The sequence below is a fragment of the Aythya marila genome (assembly GCF_965140915.1).
Source record: "Aythya marila genome assembly, chromosome: 2".
Lineage (NCBI taxonomy): Eukaryota > Metazoa > Chordata > Aves > Anseriformes > Anatidae > Aythya > Aythya marila.
In genome coordinates, this window is record NC_139043.1 from 7,117,263 (window position 1) to 7,137,231 (window position 19,969).

A 19,969-nucleotide genomic window follows, 5' to 3' on the forward strand; every position below is an offset into this window, starting at 1 on the left:
TCCAACCCGAATGTTAGTTGGGAAGGACCTCTGGAGGCCTCTACTCCAATCTCCACAGAACAGGACTGTTGTCAACCGAGCCCAGGTCAGCTGTGGCTTTGTCTAGCTGAGTCTTGAAAACCTCCAAGGATGGAGGAGAGCCCACAGTTATCTCTGCTGGTGCTGCACCACCCTCTTGAGGGAGTTCTTGCTAACATCCAGCCTGACTCTTTAACTCCTTCTTTAACCATCTGCCCTTACTAAGAAGAGCTTGGCTCTATCATCTTTTAAACTCCCCTTCCAGCAGTTGCAGGCCACTATTAGATTGCCCTGTAATCTTCTCTCTGCTGGATAAAAAATGCCCAGTGTCCTCAACCTGTCCTCGTAGGTTATCTGCCTAGGTCCCAGAACACCTTGGCAGTCCTATTGGTAAATCTTTTCTTGTTTCTCTGCATTTTTGTGACTGGGGGACCAGAAACTGGGCACACAATTCCAGCTGAGGCCCAACCAGAGCCAGGTAGTGTGTGGGGGGGGAGGAGGGACAACTTCCCTTGACTGGATTGCTCTGTTCCTCCTTCTGTAGCCCAGTGTGTGCTTCACACTACTTGTGACTAGGTGAACAACACATTCTGGCATCATTTTTCACACAAGATCCATCACAACTGAGTCCTTCTCTCTGGGAGTCGGTTGCCAACGCACAGCGTGCTCCTCTGCATGGGCTCATCTCACCCCGGGTACAGGACTCGGAGCTTCCTCTTATTCTTGGGCTTTTTCTTGGCCTGGTCCCCAAATTTTCTATAATCCTGGGACTGAAGCTCTCGCACATGGTATTGACTACCTGCAATGCCACATCTTCCACAGATTGGCAGACAGTACACCATGCCTCATCATCCAGGTTGTCTATGAACATCATCAGTCCCCATCCTGATCCCCAGGTGCTGGCCATGCCTAAATGCAGCTGTTTCCCTTGGGAAAGGTCAACACTTCAACACTTTTCCAGTTCCTCACCCTTTCATTTCAGTCCTCTTCCCAGGGAGCATGGCAAAATCCTCACCACTGAACACCTGAATTTTCATGCCAGTATTGCAGGAAAATCCTTTCCTCTGCAAAGGCTTCATCTGCCTCATTTCTCTGGTTGTTTCCACCTCATTTCTCCTTTATCTGTATTTCTTAAATTGCTTTCTTTCCCTATTCTTGTTTATTATCTCTAATAGGGTATGCAATAATTCTGAAAAGACTTTTAATTTTGCGTAGAGTAAACAAAATTATATGGAAGCACTGAAACGGAACTGAACTGTGCTATGTCACAGAAATCCTACAGGCTCTGCTCCTGTAGATTAGTTCTTCTTTTAGTTATTGTGGATGTCTCTTAGCTCCTCAGCAGCCTGTGCAGACATCTCCACTGATGTTCTCCGAAGGAAATACCACTCTGTACTCTCCACTCTGAAACGTGCCCCATTACACTGAGTGGATGTCAGAGGACAGATGTCTCTGCGGTCTGCAGATATGGAAAATAAAACAAAAGCTTTGCTCCCACCAGTGTCTATCCAACACACGGGAAGCTCGAAGGGTGCTGCATCCAGGACCCCAGGAGATGCGGGCATGCCCCGAGCAGGGGATGTGGGCATCTCCCAAGCACTCCCACAAAGCTGAAGCCTGCAGCATTTGCTACGCCTTCCTCCCACTGAGCCACGACTGTGTGACACCGGCATAAAGCAGCAGAGACGTCACACTTCATCTGCTCCTCCCCAACAGCACTGCCAGGAGAGGCAGGACTTGTCCTGGGAGTTCTCTACACGCTCGTGTAGTTCTTGTATGGACTAAAATAAAGCCGGGGGGCAGATGGGCAGGATCTGTTAAACAATCCGGTTACTGTGGCTCTGAGAGCTTCAAAAGGCCCCTTGTTACCCCGCTGAGAACACAGCCCGGGGAAGCAGCTGTTTTCTGATGCCTGGAAAAAACTCCAAAGAAACAACAGGATGTTCTTGATTAATATCAGCTAATCCTATCACCCCTCCTCGAGCTACTTTGCCCTAACTTTATCATAGGAGGAGCAGAAAAAAGACAGGCTAAGATGGGAGCTGCTCTGTGCAAGTGTGCTGGGCTGTGTCCTTAAACCAAGCGGGGCTGTGTGACCTTTCCAGCACAGCGAATTCAAGCCTCCACGCCAAGCCTGCCAGCTGCACAATGACAGCTCCCAGAGCAGCGCTTCACTCTCAGGACCTAAGCCTTCACCTTTCAGCACGAGTCCGTAATGACAAAAAAAATGCTCAAACAACTTTGAGGCATTGAATCACCCTCCTCAGAGCACTCCTGAGTCCTTGAACTGCTTTTAGGTTGGACAAGAATAAAGGTGAAAGTAGAAAACAGCTGAATCCTAGTAATTCCTGGGATCTGCTGATCCAATAAACCTGACAAACAAATTGCCTTAACATCATCTTTTAAATTGCACTCTTGGGCAATTCACTGAAACTTTGAGCAAGGAGTCTATAGTCCAAAACATTGATTTCTAATTAAACAGAAACACCCCCCAACTAAATGCTACTGTCAAGTGGAAATTCAGGCTGTGAAAACAGATCTGTGCTTGAAATTTGCTTTTAAAGCCTGGCAACAGCACTTGTAGCATAGATGCAAGGAAATATAAATAAATTGTGGTCTAGCTGAGCACAACACAATCAAATAGAAGTCAGCCTCACATAACAGTTTCTCACACAGTTATTCTTCAGAAAGTCAGAGCCCTTGAATAGCACAAGTAAAATACAGAGGAGACAAAAGAAGAGCACCGTAGTACTCCCAGATGGGGCAGTAAGGGTGAAAATCCAATTTTGGTCACATGTGAAAATCAGTAATTGCAGTGATTTTGGGGATGTAAATTGTGATCCTCCAGTGTTCAGTGTGAAATCACTGCAGGATGCATTCATTAAAGTGAGATGTCATATACGCAAGTCTTATCTGTGTTATTTTCTTTTCACATAAAAATAGATCAGATAAATTATTATATCACAAGGCAACTGAGATAGCTTTTCAGTCTTATATACATATAAATATTATTTGTTTTCAGAAACAGGCTGTGTCCGCACCTGCTTCCACTCACAGTCACTATCAGTTTTCTGTCTCAGTTTCTCCTTTTCCACCTCAGCAAATCACCTTTCCTCTCATGTTTGCATTTCACAGCTCTACCTAGATTTAATCTCAGCATTTGCTTTTCACATCTCTCCTTCAGGAAAAAACATTCATCCTGCTGTTTTGAATGATGCCATTTGAATAGCAGATTTAAAGTATAATTAAGACAGTAAAAAATGGAAGTATCTATGCTGCTGCTGCATCTGTGTTTGGGGGACAAACCCTTGCCCCAGAAAGCAGCATAGCCACATGGACTCCCAAAACAAGAGCTCTCTGTGATGCAAAGATGCATGTTTTCTAAACCAGCCTGCCCAAAGGGAGGCCAACCCTGCTGCTCTCACCTATGGCCACACCGCTGACAGCAGCATGTCAATGCTGAGCAAGTCTCGCATTTATAGGAACATAAGTATTTTGGACCAAACTAGCAGCCCAGAGCTGCCTGGAGCAGGACCCATCACTGTAGGATGGGGAAGGAGTATAGGTGGACAGACTTATTTGCAAGAACAATCTGTAAATTAGTGCCTCATGGGAGCTTGCTGTATTTTTAGGTCTATAACCTTCCCTTAAAAGAAAAATAACTTCATTTTTGAAAATGAATTACTTGGAGAATTTGCATTCTCAGACAACTCATTGTGAGGACAACAAGTCTGCATCTCCTTTAGGAGGAAGGATGCTGCCCAGCTCCATGCCAGCTGGGGCACCGCACCGCTCACTGCTCCTCCACTTCAGTTTCCACCAAAACAGAAGAGATTTTCTGGCTTTATTACTGTCCTAATTTACCAATACCTGACTGAAAATACCTCGCTGATTTTATTGCTTCACCAGAACAGTCCTTTTCCCCATATTAAGAATGTTTCAAGCAGAGTATTTATAGAAAGCAGCTGCACAGGTACTACATCAAGGCAGAAAATGGTGAAAGAAAGAAAGAAAGAAAGGAAGAAAGGAAGAAAGGAAGAAAGAAAGAAAGAAAGAAAAAGGTCTCAGGCATTTCACCGTGCTTCTTGTCACCATTTTTCTGCTTCCTGAAAACCAACCACTGCAATTTCACAGCTTCCAGGTCTCAGAGCTCCCTGCAGTACAAGATTAATCGGTACTGATCAGCCAGGGCTACACATTTTCTAAAATCACTGCCAGCTCAACAGAGCATGAAAACCAGTAGAGAAAACCATTAACAGACCAAAGTGGTCTCAGTTTTTCATGTCTGATCTCTGCTACCGACAGCTTTAGCTGCCTTTATGGAGCAACAGGAATACTTTTTTTTTTTTTTTTTTTTTTTTTTTTTTGGTGTTTGTTTGTTTGTTTTCAGTGCTTTTACAACAACTGCTGGAAGGGCAGTGACCCCTTCACACCCATTTATTCCTCCAGAATTTTCTTCGTGTTTTCTGTCCCTGCTCACAGCGCAATGATCTGCACCCTGGCTTGTGCCAATAAATGGTGCTGTGAGCCACACAGAAGCATCCCTTAGGTTTCATATTTGTACTTGGAAATGCTGTGAGCATGTGGACCCTTCCCCAAGCTGATCCCACCATTGGTCATATTAATTACAGGTGGCATGGCGTGGGCTTAAGTGGCACCAAACCTCAAGTCGCAACAGGCCTCAGGTCACATCAGGCCTCACGTCGCAACAGGCCTTATGTTGTAACAGGCTTCAAGTCACAACAGAGGAGGTTTAGATTCCATTTTAGGAAGAATTTCTTGATGGAAAGGGTGCTTATGCACTGGAACAAGCTGCCCAGGGAGGTGGTGGAGTCCCCATCCCTGGAGGTGTTAAGAGATGTGTGGATGTGGCACTAAGGGATGTGGTTTGGTGTTGGGACTCAATAGGTCAGGTTGATGGTTGGACTTGATGATCCTGAAGGTCTTTCCAATACAGGTGATTCTATGATTTCTGACCAAGAGGGGAGGGCATTTCCACACAGGCTCAGCTCCAGAGCTGCTAAAGCTGTCCTAAAACACAGCATTTCCTGGTGACTCAGGGATGTGTCCCTGCCCTTCACAATGGAACAGGTTCATGTAATGGGGGTGCTGAAGCATGTTTGTACTTGTATGTACAGGGTCTGAGTCTTATTTCAGCAGGGAAACTCCTAATTTAGCCCTATTTTGGACCTAAATGATACCAGGCCAACCAAGTTGTAGGGGAGGAGTCTTTGGGTGTTGATTCAACCCCACTGAGACACAACCAGAGAGAAACAAGGAGCAGGCAGAGCAGCTCCTGGACAGCTTAGTAAGGCCAAAAGTCTCCAAATGGAGCAGTTTGAGGCAAAACACCAGGGCAGGTGGCAGCTCCAGGGCTCACTGCTGCTGACTGTGCACCAGAGAGGTTTCTGCACAGGGTGCTTGCGGCTCCAGCAGGGAAGAAACACTTTTAACACCACACCTTTTGCATGTGTTATTCAATCCTTCACAGAATGGGTGGTGTCCTTTAAAGGGCAGAGCAATTAGCCTCATCGGGGCCAGAAAGTTGTCCCCATCAGAAATGCCATGTGCCTATCCATTACAACAAGCCACACTGAAGCAGGAGCCGTTGGCTCTCCTGCCTAGGCAACAGCGATCACAGTGGGGAGAAGGGAACTCTGCCAAGGGATCCAGAGGTCACATAAATTTAGGGTGATCCCCATGCTCAGCACTGCCAATATCGCATCATTTCCCTGCTGTTCAGAGGGGTGGGAATGGGATAACGATGTCTCACCACTGGCTGCTCCTCTCCAAGAGCAAAGCTCAGGGAGCTCTGCTTTCATCCCACTGCTCTCCTTGCTCTCCATCAGACCTGGTGTTCCCTCACACATTTTTCCTTTACCCCTCAATGTTCTCTCTGCCAAGTAAAATCAGAAATCCCAGATTCAGTTAGTCCAGGTGTCAGAGCATCCCTTTCTAAGGCACCAGGGGACTTTTTCCACTTTGTACCATTTCCACCCCTTTTCTAGAAAGGATGGGAGCCCATTCATTAGCAGACATGTGCTTGGCATCAACAACAGCATCCCAAAATGCTTCTTGAGGACACACCTGCACCATCAGGCTGGGAAAGCACATACTGGTTCGCCACCGTGCACTTCTCATCCATGTTGATAGCTGGCAGCTGAGAGGAAGGCACCCGTGCATGACAGCACCTGATGAGCCCCACACCTGCCTGTTGCAGATGCCCTGACACGCAGATAATGCTGATCATAAAACCTTCACAGTGCCTTTTGTCCCTCTGAGAGCTGCTCAGAAAGTGTTTAGCAAGGCGTAATAGCAACAAGGTACAGACTAAACCTAGTAAATAATGCAAAGTTTTTGTTGTGACATTTCCCTGCAAATATTTAAGGCTGTTTAAAGAAAAAAAAGCATTTGCAAGTGTTAACCCGTTTTCCAAAAGGAATCCAGGCTCTGTGGGGATGGCAGAGGCTACCCCAGCAGCAGAGGATCCACAGTAGGCAGGAACACAGACATGTCTGATTGTTTTTTCCCTCTCTTGTGGCTTGATGGTTCTTCATTCATGATGAGTATGGATGCAAGGAGATGACCTAGCCACACTTTACAAAAAAAGCAGATGAAAATAGTGTAGAGCAAATGCTGTGCAGTGAATTGTGCCTAAAGCTGCCAGCATACCACCAGGGTGGGCTACACTCTGGATTAATGGGGAAAACTACTTATGGGAGCTAGTCAGGATGCTAGTTAGCTGCTGGATTATAAACCATGCACTGAGGAACCCAAACACAATCTGGCATTTTTGGCATTACACTTTCAACCAGTTTGTTTATAACTGCCACAGACCTTAAAGGTTCACATAGCCAGAACTTTTGGGCAGGATGAATTATTTTCTCCATGGAGGATGATAAGCAGAAGGTTTAGATCTAGACCCTGAGGAAGCAGACTTGTACCACACCTGTTGCTACCTGCAGTGAATCCTTATGCAGATGCTGGCTATTCCCACCTGGTTGATGAAACCAAAAGAAGAGGGTCAGCTAGTGGTTCAAAGTGCCATTAATCACTCAATCTACAAATAGCACACATGCTACTGCCCAGGTTGGAATTTAGGAGTTTTCATCAGAAGTTTGGGAATATTTTTGTGGATCTGGGCAATCTGTAATCCAGATCTTTCCCTCTTCTTGTATAAAGGCTGTTACCTTGTTGTGCATCTCACCAACACTGTGACACTCCAAGGGTCATATCTCACTCACAGAAACCTGACCTTACTTGCTCTCCAGCAGAAACCCTCAGACAGTTTTAGTGCAATGCAAAACAAGCCTCAGTACCTTAGATTTAAAAACACTTAATTGTACAAAATGGGGGAAAAAAAAAAGAGAAGCATTTTTAGGAAGACATTTTAAAAACATCACAATTGGTCACGAAATAAATTAAAACACACTAAATAATAGAAAAACAAGCTCTCTGGATGGGCATTCACCCATCCATCAATAGCAACTCTTCATCAGCACATCTGTGTGCACCTCTCTGCACCCTCCATATGGTCCAACACAACTCATACCTTCCTCATCCCGCTGGATTTAATACAGTGACTCTTGACCAATAAACCACATAAAACAAAGCCTCGCAGACCCATTGTACGAGTCAGCCTCTCTAACCTCTGCGTGATCTGGCTGACTCAGTGTAACATCATTTTTAAACCCTGTGGTCACAGGACACAATCTCTCAGCAGAAATCACGGCCTTTGGGCAACCACACACACAACTCAGCCCCTGCACTGTAGTTTCACTCAGTGACCAGGAAAAGTTTTTGATTAACAAAGGAAGGTCCCTAAGTGCACCTCAGACACAACTATACTGCAGGAACAGAAAGATGGGTTTTTAAATGAATTACTTATCAGACCAATATGCAATTATTTTCTACTTAAAATTCGTCTTTCAATATACAATGTTAGCCCTAACTTAATATTTAGTTACTCTATTTCAATGAAAAACAGTCAACACTCCCTTTTGAATGGACTTCACAGAGTTTACTGTAAGACTTACTGTAATATCACTCCTTTCCTAAAGCTTATTTCCATGTGTTACAGGTGTCAGCTCAGATATTCACCCCCAGTGCAAAGTAACATATAACTAATCCCCATACAACAACTGCACAGTTCAGTCAGTGGAATTAGGAAGCACAAAATTGTTGCTCGATTACCCGATACCCCACGCTGCCCTCTCCCACAGATCGGCATCTCTGCCTTATGGTTGGGTCACACCGCTGGGCCCTACCTAAGAGGCCACGAGGATCGGAGCGGCGCCTCTCCAAGGTTTTGCACTGCTCCTTTCTCTTCTTGCTCCCTCTAAAGCTCCCAAAACGCTTCATGAGCTGCAGCATGCGCCCACGCAGCAGCAGCTGTCGGTCATGCCCAGTATCGAAGAAAAAACTCACAGCTCTGATCCAAAGGCAGCGCAAGGGGCAGGAAAAGGTGTCACCTGTACCCAATGCCCACGTGCAAGACAATAAAACTCCAGGAAGACCGTGTGGTTACAAAAAAAAGGCAGCTTGCTGGAAATTCAGCCTCAAGGTGCTTGGTTGTAGTCTTGGTGGAGAGAGGCTCCCCAGCAGGATGGCAAAACCTGCAGGCGAGGCGCTTCCAGCCTTAATCCCAGTGCTCAGGAGCTGCCTGCAAGTGGCAGCGGATACCGGGAGAGGCTCAAAGTCTGCCCAGCCTGCAGCTGGTGGCCGTCAGAAGCCTCAGAGAGTGAAACAACATTTCCCAGAGGATCAGCTCATGCGGAAAGGGTCGGTGAGCGCCTGCTAAGCTCCCCCGTTTAGAAAACACTAGCTGCGCAAAGGTGCCAGGAGCCCTCTTGAAGGGAATTGTCATGTGCAGCTCGGCATGATGACTCTTTAAAAAGGCTGTAAAAGGAAACCACCCCTATACAGACAATTCCTGGCACCGGGCAGCCCGGGCACACTCACACCGTGACATGACCTCACCCAACTATTTTGATTCTTGTGCGCGAGGTCTTCACAGGGACAGCCCGGCCCAGCTGCCTATCGATGAGCTCAGAAGTGCCCGGCCCCCTGCGACTAATGACTAATGGCTTAATGGGAACGAGCGGCTGCCAATTCATAAAAAGAAGGCTGATACTTTCTGGAAACCATAGCCGGAGCTATGGGCTGGACTTTCTCCAGTGACATGCCCTCCCTGTGCTGTGCATATCCATATGCTCTGCATAGATTGCCTCAGTCAAAGCTGCTGTTTGCAAACACAGGACACAACTGAAATGTGCTTTGTCGTCTTTTCCATCAGACAAACATTCACAAGGCTGTTGCTCACCCCTACGGACAGGGGTGTATTACAGTAGGCTCTGAGTCCGTACATTTGGAGCTGTTTATTTTAGGAAAGGGTTGAGCAGCGTGGGCTAGATCTCGAGCAGGTGGAAAGGGGAGCAAGCACAAACCAAGGCATGGTCAAACTACCACAGCCAACCTTCCTACGATTGCAGAAAATGTTCTGTTAAATAAAAAGCTTTACCTTGAAGTCACAGAGTGCCAGTCTTTCCTCTGTATATCACCAGAACTTGAGGCTCAGATCTTTCTAAAATCAACCACTCGTCTTGTAATCTAGAGTAATGAGAATCTTATCTGTTTCATTCCTAGGAAGAATTAAAGGTTAAATCACCTTTTAGTTCTCCAAGGAAGCATAGATTTTTCTTTGTGCCCATGATTGCTCATGGGACTTAATGTCATTAGAAAGGAAAAGAAAGAAATGGCCACGAATGTTGGAGAAAATACCTTTATCAGCACAGATTTCTTGTGAGCTCTGCTCTCCCAGAAAGATCAGTGTCACCAAGGCATCAACGTAAGGGTGTCCCAGGACTTCAGGGACCCAGAGTGAAGGTGCAGAGGTGACAGCAGAGCCCTCTGGCATCCTCAGCTACCAGGGACTTCCCTCAGTTTACCCTACGGAGAACACAGAAGACTTTACAGAGGGCACCTTTGTCCTTCCACCTATCAAACAAAAGAATAAATGAAATTATTAACAAGACATTATCTTGCAGGCACAGCTCTCCTAATAGCCATGTAAGGAACTAATTTTTTTTTTCCCCAGCATTTCCCCTCCTGACTTGTCTCCTGCTTCCTTTCACCCATACCTTTGTGGCCCTAGCCACATGTTTCAGGTCTGCTGTCTGGCCCTGTGTGACCATCACACTTACTGCTGCAAGCATGATTTTTGCTGTCCATTCCCTTCATTCTGCCCCACTTGTAGCACTAGGGTCAGCAGCCCTAGCAGGGCAAGCTTCAGCTGTCCCCACTGACATGTGTCACGGGCCAGCTCTCAACCCGCTTCCACAAGAGTTATGACCTTCATAAGTCTTTCCTCTGAGAAACAGTTCCCCAACGGCAAAACTGATTATTCCTTGCTGCAATTTAAGCCCACTGCTTCTTCTGTTATTCACTGTGCGTACGGAGAACAGATTGTTCCCTTCTGCTCTGGAGCAGCCCTCTACATATTTGAAGACAGTTATCAAGTTCCCTTTCCAGTCTTTACTTAGCCAAAAACACAAGCAATGCTGCCCACAACACCGAAGCAATCTGGACCTCAAATTTCCCCTCCTTTAAAAGCATTCCTCCTCCTTAGTGGCCAAAGGATTGCTGAGAAGAGCTTAAAGTCACCAGAAACCAAAAAATGTAAATCCCTTTTTAATGAGATAAAAATTGCTATTGCTTCAGCACAGAAACAGCCCCCTTTTTAGCAGAGGGCAATGATAAATAGTAACTGATGACCTCCTCATGCAGGGCCATTGCACCAGGAGGGCTCCTTCCCCCTAATTAAGGAAAACAGCAAGACCCTGATGTTTTTGCACAGAGCTACCAGAAAATGGAACAATAGCATTTAACAACCGATTTTCACAGTAATTTGTTAAAAAAGCACTAAGTGTTTTGAGTATGATCATTTTGTCTCCCACAGCTAATGGTCTAACAGATCCTACCATATTTACACCAGATACTACATCCTCTTAATGACTCTAGTGGAAGGATCTTATAAAACTAATAATAAAAAGCTGGGCTTCAAAGAGCTCCTTTGGGGCCATCTACGTTCTGGAGACTGAAAACACAAATCCCTTGCAAACAACCATGAAATTGACTCTTGTCAAACTACTTTAAAGGCTCCCAGATTAGTTATAGTACATTATGGTTCTTTAATGTAGAAGGATCACACTGTCCCTTTCCACTTACACTGTTCTGCTGTTCCTCTTAGCTCTACCTTGATGGCCCAGTGTCAGGTCTACAAGAGAGCCCCAAAAAAGGCTCTGCAGCTATAAAAGGCCCCACTTCTGCAAAACTCCCTTACACCAATGCTTGTCTTGGTCCCATCAACCACCTCTATTCCCAACCCATCCTGCAATACCCTCCCCAGTTCAACCCAGCCCTCCATCCCCTTAAACCAACTGTATTCTTTTTAAAAGAGGGGCTGCAGCACACAAACTAGAGAAGATAAACCTTCTGCTATTTTTCCCTTTGATGCATGAGGCCCCATAAGGAGAGGAGTCTCATGGCAATAGCTGCCTGCTATACAACCCAAGAAAGCTCCCATCTTCTTGATGCTCCTTGCTTTTCAGTTCCCCTTCTCTCAGGAGAAAAGCACCTTCTGTATCCCACCACCCCATCAGCGATTTAAAATGGCTATTCAGGCACAAACATAGCAAATTATTCCCACCCCTGAATGCTATGCAAAGATTTTTTCAATGAGGTAGAACTGGGGTTTGTTAAGATTTGGTCTCCTGCCTTGATAGGAAATATGGAAAATGGCACTGTAGGAACTGAGTGCAAGCAGCACGAGCTATCTGACCACCTCTCAGAGTTTGAGACATGACCTGATTCATCCATCTCACAGAAGTGTAAATTCTGTACTGTGGTGAAAATCCTCAGAGTGCTGACATTTGGAACCATTTCCCCCCCTGCCTTTTTAAGAGAGATTTAACCAGGTATACAAATGCAGCAGCAGAGTGCAGGACAGGTAGGGGGGGACAGTGAGTTTTATCAGGGGGTTTCCTTGCATGAAAATGAAAAGAAAGCAATGTTTTCCTCCTCCAGATTTATGTTCTTCTTTGGTTTAAAATGGGAAAGTTTAAAAGAATATGTATCCCTTCTGTGACAAGTAAAACTACAACTGGCTGCAAACTAAAATCATCTAGCCCAAGTATTTCCCTTTCCTTAATGCTGAAGCTTTCCTTGTTCAGAAATTCTTCTGGTTTTGTCACTGCTCATAGAAATCGAAGGAAGTTCAGACCCATCCTTAGAAGAGTAAAAAATGATTCACTTTTGCATTTTTACATGCATCACATTTCTCTACATTGTTCTCCTTAAAAATTTCCCCTAAACTGGAATTTTTCTAAATTTCTCTTCTCAATTGTACTGGCAGATGTTCTCAGAATTACAGTTTCCTATTATTGCCACCAGTACCGGGACATGTAACAAGTCTCTTAAGACCAGATTGGTTTTGACTTCAACTGGATTTCATATAAAGAGCAATCTTGGAAAGTATTTCAAAATAACATGCAGAGAAATGTGTAAAAGAGATCTCTGCTATTAAAAAAAAAAAAAAAAAAAAAAAAAAAAAAAAAGCTCAAAACTAGAAGTGATGCAATGCACAATAATAACGAGTATGTTTGCCGAACAACATTTGCACACCAGTTGGACAGACCATACAAGCCTGCATTTTCAAAGGGAAATACAAACTACCACTTTCTCCATCTGGTCCAAGTCCAGCTCACACCCCATAAAAGAATTGCAAGTTTATGACTCCAAGCTGGGCTCAATTACTTTCCATAATCATAACCGAGTGTTTCACTGTAATGAGTTTTTGTCTGTATCCCCTTTTTTAATAATACTTCATGCTGCTTTCACTGTACATTAAGAAAGATTTCAATCTCCGAAGCTGTCAGGCTGGCACTAAATTGGTTTTGAAAAATCTGAAAGTTAAATTTTACTTATTTTTAGAATTCCCCCAGGTGCTCTCTGGATTCCCCAGATCACTTGGTAAATTACTTATAAATTACATCCTGGCGTCTTTGTCGTGTTTTTTCTATCCTACCTCTCCAGAGCTTATAATACGAACCAGCAGGAGTAGGAGTAATGGTGATTGTAGTGTTGGCATCGATGTGATTTCTGGATTTCTAGTAAGGCTCAGAGAACCTACCCCAAAAGACCAATGATTTGGGACTGATGAATATGATAATTTTATCATTTCCCCCCATCCTAGTAATAAACCGCGGTGCATATGTTTGCAGCACTTCCTTTCTTGGCAATTTCAGTTTGCAATGTGAAAAATGGAGCTGTTCTTATACATGCTACAATCTGGCTGTGCTCAAAACAGCAAAACAGTGCTTGATCCAGTAATTACAGGATGTCTGGTGTGACAAATGCAGCTCCTAAAATTTAATAAGGTCTCAGCTAAAGGAAAATATCTCAGCAGTAACTTCCTTAAAAAAAAAAAAAAAAAAAAGTAGTGGAGACAATGAAGTTCTTCGGAAATATTTTTCCACTCGTGCTTTTCTCATCTCTTCTTGCTTCTCTTCCTCCTGTCTTTGATCAAGTCTTTCAACCATGTCCACCCACAAAGCCTCAAGAAGGAGGTAGGATTCACTGGAACTTCACGTATCCCCTTTTTGTCCTCCTCTTCTTTTCTCTTTCCCAGTTCCTTACTGCTCGTGCAGGATGGAGCAGACCGAGTGGTGTTAAAGTTGTACTGGGCATTGTGAGGCTGAACAAAACATCCCCTTCAGTTTAAATGCCAGAAAAGCTCTTTCAGCCAGCACTGAATAGGCTGCAAACTGAACGACAGCAAATGAATAGAGGCAGAAATGACTCCAAGAAAATCCTGCGTTAGGGATGGCCGGCACCTGAAGGGTGAAATCCCTTCCAATATCCCATAATGAACAACCCAAAACACAGGAGACTAAAAATCGCAGCACCACAACTCCACAGAAACATAGTCCTCTACTGATTTTACCTTAGGAGACATCCTCAGACGTCAGCCTTACTCTAACCCAGCCAGCATCCCTTCCCTGCAGAGGCACAGCTCCTACATTTGCAATTCATGAGCTAGTAAGAACATTACCAATAAAACAGCTTCACACACATTTACTGCAGTTTAAACATTTGTGCTGGCACAGATATCATAAAATACAGCTCTCGGTGACAAACATGCACATGTGAAGCAACGCCCTCGTCCTAAAATGTAGACAGGGAGTTGAGATTTCAAAGTCATTTCAAGTTCTCTATCCCTCTGCTCCCCACAAAGAGCAGCCGAATCTGACAGCAGAAGCCAGGAAATTTACTTACACATAAAATAAGATGACAAATAGACTCTTTTCCTGGCTTAGCATTATTATTATCTGCTATTTTAGGTTGAAAATAATCTTCAGTCTTCTCTAACAGTAAAAAATGCAGATGGTGCAACTTTGGGGTTGACAGTCATCCCACAAATGACCCCCTCCTCTGCCACAGTGGATACAAAAGACTATATCTATTATACAAATAAAATTAGAGACGGTGACAAGAATCCTATTAGACATGTGAAACAACACAGACAACGCTGACTAAAGAGAAAATTGGACCACACCTTGAAAAGCAAAATACTTAGCTAGAAGCTAGCACTGGAGAAACCTTACTCGTTCCTGGCTCCAGCAACATCACTGACGATGCTCCAGTTTTTCAGTGATGGAAGAGGGGTCTCGTTGTGTTCAGCTGCAAGAGAGCAGCCAATTCCAGAGGGACAAACCTTTCCCCTTGATCTCCCAACCTTCAGTCTCCAAAAGGTGAAGGAGTTTCCAGATGCTGCCTCTCCTTCCCTTGGCTACTGTGATGATGGGTGAGAACCTGAGGACCACGCTCAGATTACTACAGATGGCCTCAAATGTGGTGTTTATACAGGATGGACATTTTCCACGTGTTATTAACAACCCAATTTTGTTGACAGCAAAAGCAGAGTCTTGTAGCTGTAGGCCAGAGATGATCTGAATTACTCTCTGAACTCAAACTCTGCAAACCGGAGATGATCCAAATTATTCACTGAACTCAAACTCTATGCTCACAAAATCCCAATGACAAACCTAGGTACCTACAGGAGGAACTTTGCCTACTTATTGTATAGCTACCGACGGTATATTTACATGAACCACCGAGGACATCATGCTGGCCTAGATCCCAATCCCATGAATTAAACCCAGGCATGATGCCAAAAGGGGAAATTCCAAACGGATCATCAAAACCCTGCGCTGTCATTACAAAGGGGGACTGCTCCAGCCAGGGGATTACAGCAGAAAGGGAGGAATCCACCATGTGCAGGCATGGGCTGCACTGAAATCCAGCCCCTGCGTAGCATCTTTGCAGTGCAGCCAGCTCCCTCGGTCCGCTTGTTCAAGCCACCCCTAACAAATACAGCAGACCTTCACTTGCTGGTTAACAAAGGACACAAAGGATTTGGAAAAAAAAAAATCAGTCACAATTACACAAAATCCTCAGATCTGTCCTCATTTTTCTACCCCTACTTTTTATAACAATTTTTCTATGAATTAATGATTCTGAAGCATCGTGAGTTGCAAGCAAGGGAATGAAACAAGCATGTTGCATACTTTAATGCCAAGAATAATCAAACTGGCCCTGCTAACTGCTTGAGACGAACATCTCAGGAAACACCACCACCAGCTAGACCTCCCAGAGCACCTTTTGATCTCCAGCAGAAAGGAGGCGAGCATCAGGGTTTGCAGCTTCTTTGCCCAGGGGGAAGAGCCTTTCCAGAAGTCCTGCAGCAGGCTGGCACGAGGCTGGAGAGGAAGAGAAGACGACGGCAGTCTGTTGGACTCGGTGGCTCGGCTCCTTCCTTTGCAAGAACACGACACATTGTTCACGGGGCTTTAAAGCGCTGTGTGCGTGAGGTGGCTGTCTCACATGCCCGAGCTCCGAGGAGATTACTACAATTAGTCGCCCAGATTACTGCAGATCTGCCAGAGCAGATGGAAGCGTAGAGGAGGAAACGTTCATTATGACATACATGAGGTCTGGAGGAGAAATCATTCAACGTTGTTCTGGTTTCTCTTTCTGGCTTTTTTTTTTTTGCTTTTTTTTTTTTTTTTTTTTTTTCTCATGAGATTTTTGCACCCAGAACAAACATAGCAATTTTGTTGGCCACAGAAGCTTTACTGAATTTTTAAGAGAAATGAAAGCACAGTGAAAAAGGCAGATCCTGCTGCTTACCGACATGGCAATCGAGGGACCTTAGCAAACTGCCAGGGTACAGAAGGAACAAAGACTAAGATGGAGCACATGTAAAGGAAAGTTGGCACTCTTTCAATGTCCACAATGAGCTAGAAGCCATCCAAGCCCCAATTTCTTGATAATTCTACCAATTTGTGCAATTGGCAGACAAGTAACTTGGAATAAAGCATCCAACATATCCATGGCATCCAGCTGGTAAGCTGCTGTGACTGCAGGATGGGAGTGAATGACAGCGTGGGATGACTTGGGTTGTAACAAGTTCCACCTTTATTCACTTTGCACATGAAAATACCAAACAGCGTTCAGCTCAGAAATGCTATATTTAGGGCTGTGTGAAAAATCTCAGTGGGTTGGCTGGGACCAATGTAGACATGACCTAGAGAAGGCTTTTTGTGTGCTTCTTTATGCCTAGATGGCAGGAGGGATGGAAACTTGGGAGCAACAATGCAGTACGAGAATATTCCTGGAATATTCAACCCTGCCACTCTGCACAGACAGGAGAAAAAGAGTCTGAAACCTTTTCACAACTGCTCCAGTAAGGGAAGGGAATGTAAAAGCTATTGATTGTGTCCCTGGGAGAGTGCCCCAGAGATGGAGTGGGCAAGAGACAACAGTAACTCCTTGTGCAACCCTTCCTTGGCTATTTAATTTTTAAGATGCTCTCAAGAATCAGAGGACAGGTACCAGTTCTCAGGCTGACCCCAGCTCAACTCAGTTCCCAGGCCAATGCTTAGCTTCCAACTGGCATCTTTTCCCACTTCATCAAACTGCATTGAGCCTCAAATTGAGACTTGTGGAGCCATGAAATCTTGTTTAATGGTGATTCAGCTTAGCAACGATTTGGGCCAATCACACTACTATTTTCACCTCATAAAACTCATTTGAAAATGACCTAAACAAGCACCACAGATGACGAGAACTTGTACGGTGCCATCAGATTCCCAAATCTTCTCCAAGAACTGCCTTTGTGTAGAGGCTTGAGGCCTTAAAGTAGAAAGCACCACATAAAGTAGCTGCAACATAATTAATCAGTTTAAAATCCACATCAAGAATCAAAGCAGAAATATGGTGTTAGAGCAACGAAAGCTCTGGTTATCTCTAACAGCACAAAGCCCTGTTCTTGAATTTCTGTGTCCTCCCCAAAAGCATCCTGCATCCTTAGTCCTCCCCACAAGTGTCCCTGCCTTTGGGGACGTTTGTTTAACACTGTGCTGGGAGCTTCCCGTGATGCAAGATGGTGTGATCTTAGAGATGAGGTTGCCTAAAACAGCCTGGAAAACCCTATCAGATGGAATGCTTTTGTTGTTTTTATTACTTAACACACATTTGTGGAAAAAAAAATAGTCCCTGTCATCACCTTGGCAGCTAGCAATAGGGCCTGGCAAGTCTGCCAGTCATATTATTTGCGTGTGACTGGAGCAAAAAATATTAAGACCTCTGTGCTAACAGACAGGAACAGAAATGATGGCTCCAGGCAACATATTCCTGTAAACCAGGTAGGCAGTTTCCAGTCATAATAAAATACTGACAGGGAGGGCAGAGGAGGGGAGTGAGGGGCACTGAAACGGGGCTGAATGAGGAGTTTGGAAACTCCGGTTTTATTCTCAGCTCTGTTATCAGACTGCTGTGTGACTAGGGATAACTACGTCCATCACCAGCCTGTGTGCTCAAAAGGCAAACACCAAAATCAAGCAATGGCTTGATATGGGATGAGGCAAACACAGAACCCAGCGCAGCCTGAGAGACCCAGCTGGCAAGCTGGCTTTCAAGCACATCTTTGACTTCTCAGCCCAAAGGAAAGATGCCCAAGATTCCCAGCCCCAAGGAAAGGTGCTACAGCACCACCCAGCACAGAGGGCTTGTATTCTGGGGAAGCAGCAGCAACCCGGGGGCCCTTCCTTCCCTATCCTACAGCATGGTCCCTGCAGCCTCACGGCACTAGGCCTAGCAGGTCCAATGCCCTTGGTGCCCCCCTTAGCCCTGTAAGACTTCATCCCTTAACATCTTAGTGTTATTAACATGTTAACGAGGTTCCTAACCTCATTTAGCCACTAGGTTTTGCGCCACGCAAAGAAGAGAAGGAAAAAGGAGGTGGAAGCTTTCTTAGCGTGGCAAAGGGCTTCTCTAATCCTGCAGCCTCCAGGACAGAGGCAGAAGTTGCTGATAAACCTCTTAATCAAATGCGATCAAGTCCCTAATGCACAGCCAGTGCCTGCGTCCAAGGGAGAGGATAAGAAACTCTGGGGGAAACAAAATGCCTCGATTACAAAGAAACAAGGCACCCACACGGCCTCCCAGCCACACATTTGCCAAAGGTTTTTCTTCCCCTGCACGCTCTGCCTTTTTGCAAGACGTGCATGTGCTGCGTGTTGCTGAGCCTCGCATCTGCTGGACGGATGAGAAATTAATTCCTAAGAATGTCAGTGATGTCAGGCATTTTCTTCTTTAATGTGACCATAAAGTGGCGAGAGCCGTCAGCGGCACTGGCTGTAGTTTAACAAAAAAATGTTGACGTTGCCTGGATACTGAGCCCCGCTCCGTTCGAGGATTTACTTGCGTGTCTGCATTTGACAGCAATAACTCCTCAGGATTTGGGGTTTTCTTTAATATTCTGAGAGCCATGCAAATATCTCTCCTTATTCAGAGCTCGCCTCTTCTCTCCTCCCCCACTTTTTGGCTTTGTCAAATGCAAAGTAATTCTTCAACCGTAGTAAAACCATAAATAAGAAGTCATAAAAATATTTTTCTATCCTTCTTTTTCTCCAAGGTTAATCTTTTTGGTTATATAAGCACTTTATAAAACAGCATGGGGAAAGTATATGAGGATCTGTTCATGTGATTAAGACTCGGCTCCTTCTTTAGCATGTCCCAGTGACAGCATTTTATGCTTTGCATTTGCCACCGCCAAGGCTTACGCAGCTGTCTCGCTGTAACCTCCAAAGCAGACCTCAGAGAGATTTAACATTGCTTTTTAGGGGCTGCTTACAGTAAGTCATTACGCTGGGTATCTGTGGATCCTGGGGAAAAAAAAGAGCATTACTAAGTACCTGCTAATTGTTCATTACAGTGGGTGGATTCCAGGTTTCACAGATGGCAAAAATCCAGCTACTCCAAGGGGAAGGGATTTTGTCCCAGTCTTTCCCTTTATTGCTGTCCTGCTCCAAATAGGCCTTGTGCAGAAACAGATCTGGACGCCGTTTAGTGAAGTGCTGTAGTGTTTTATAATCTTTTATGGTAAAGAATTTGGAGGGACTTGAGAGAGGGCTTCAGGCAGAACAGAAACAGAACTGAAGCACATATACAAAATCTCAAAACTCCTCTTCCCGGCAGCTAGATGGCAGAGAATTAAAAAGTCCACTGCAGACCGTTTTTCCAGTCAGGCCTCTGACATGTCTCCTAAGTGAGGAACAGTGCAGTTATCCCTGCACTCTGCTGTGGCAGATCTCAGCACACTGCATGGTTATTTTCTAAAGGAAATGATGTGCAACTTGGGCACTTTTTTTAGTGCAACTTGTTTTATTTGTTTAATAACTTCACCACCTTTAAATACACAAGCAACCAACAGCACCCAGACTCCTCTCTTCCAGCAATTCCATCCCAAACCCCAGTGCCCCAGTCCCACAATATTGTAACTCCCTTCTAGTGATGCCCTCAAGCCCCTGTGAATGCCACCTCTCTTCTT

General features: G+C 44.9%; 1 protein-coding gene across 4 annotated transcripts in view; it reads right to left on the reverse strand.

Annotated features, from left to right (window-relative positions):
• The window catches only part of PRKAG2 (protein kinase AMP-activated non-catalytic subunit gamma 2), a 208,962-nt gene that overhangs the window by 98,713 nt on the left and 90,280 nt on the right, over nucleotides 1-19,969 (reverse strand). Inside the window, exon 1 of one of the 4 annotated variants that reach the window (XM_082754158.1) lies at nucleotides 8,286-8,823. The exons of the other annotated variants lie outside the window; for them this stretch is intronic. Coding sequence (XP_082610284.1) covers nucleotides 8,286-8,391 — 106 coding nt within the window. The 5' untranslated portion in view covers nucleotides 8,392-8,823. Of the gene's footprint in view, nucleotides 1-8,285; nucleotides 8,824-19,969 lie in introns of those variants that run through there. 4 annotated transcript variants of the gene reach the window in all.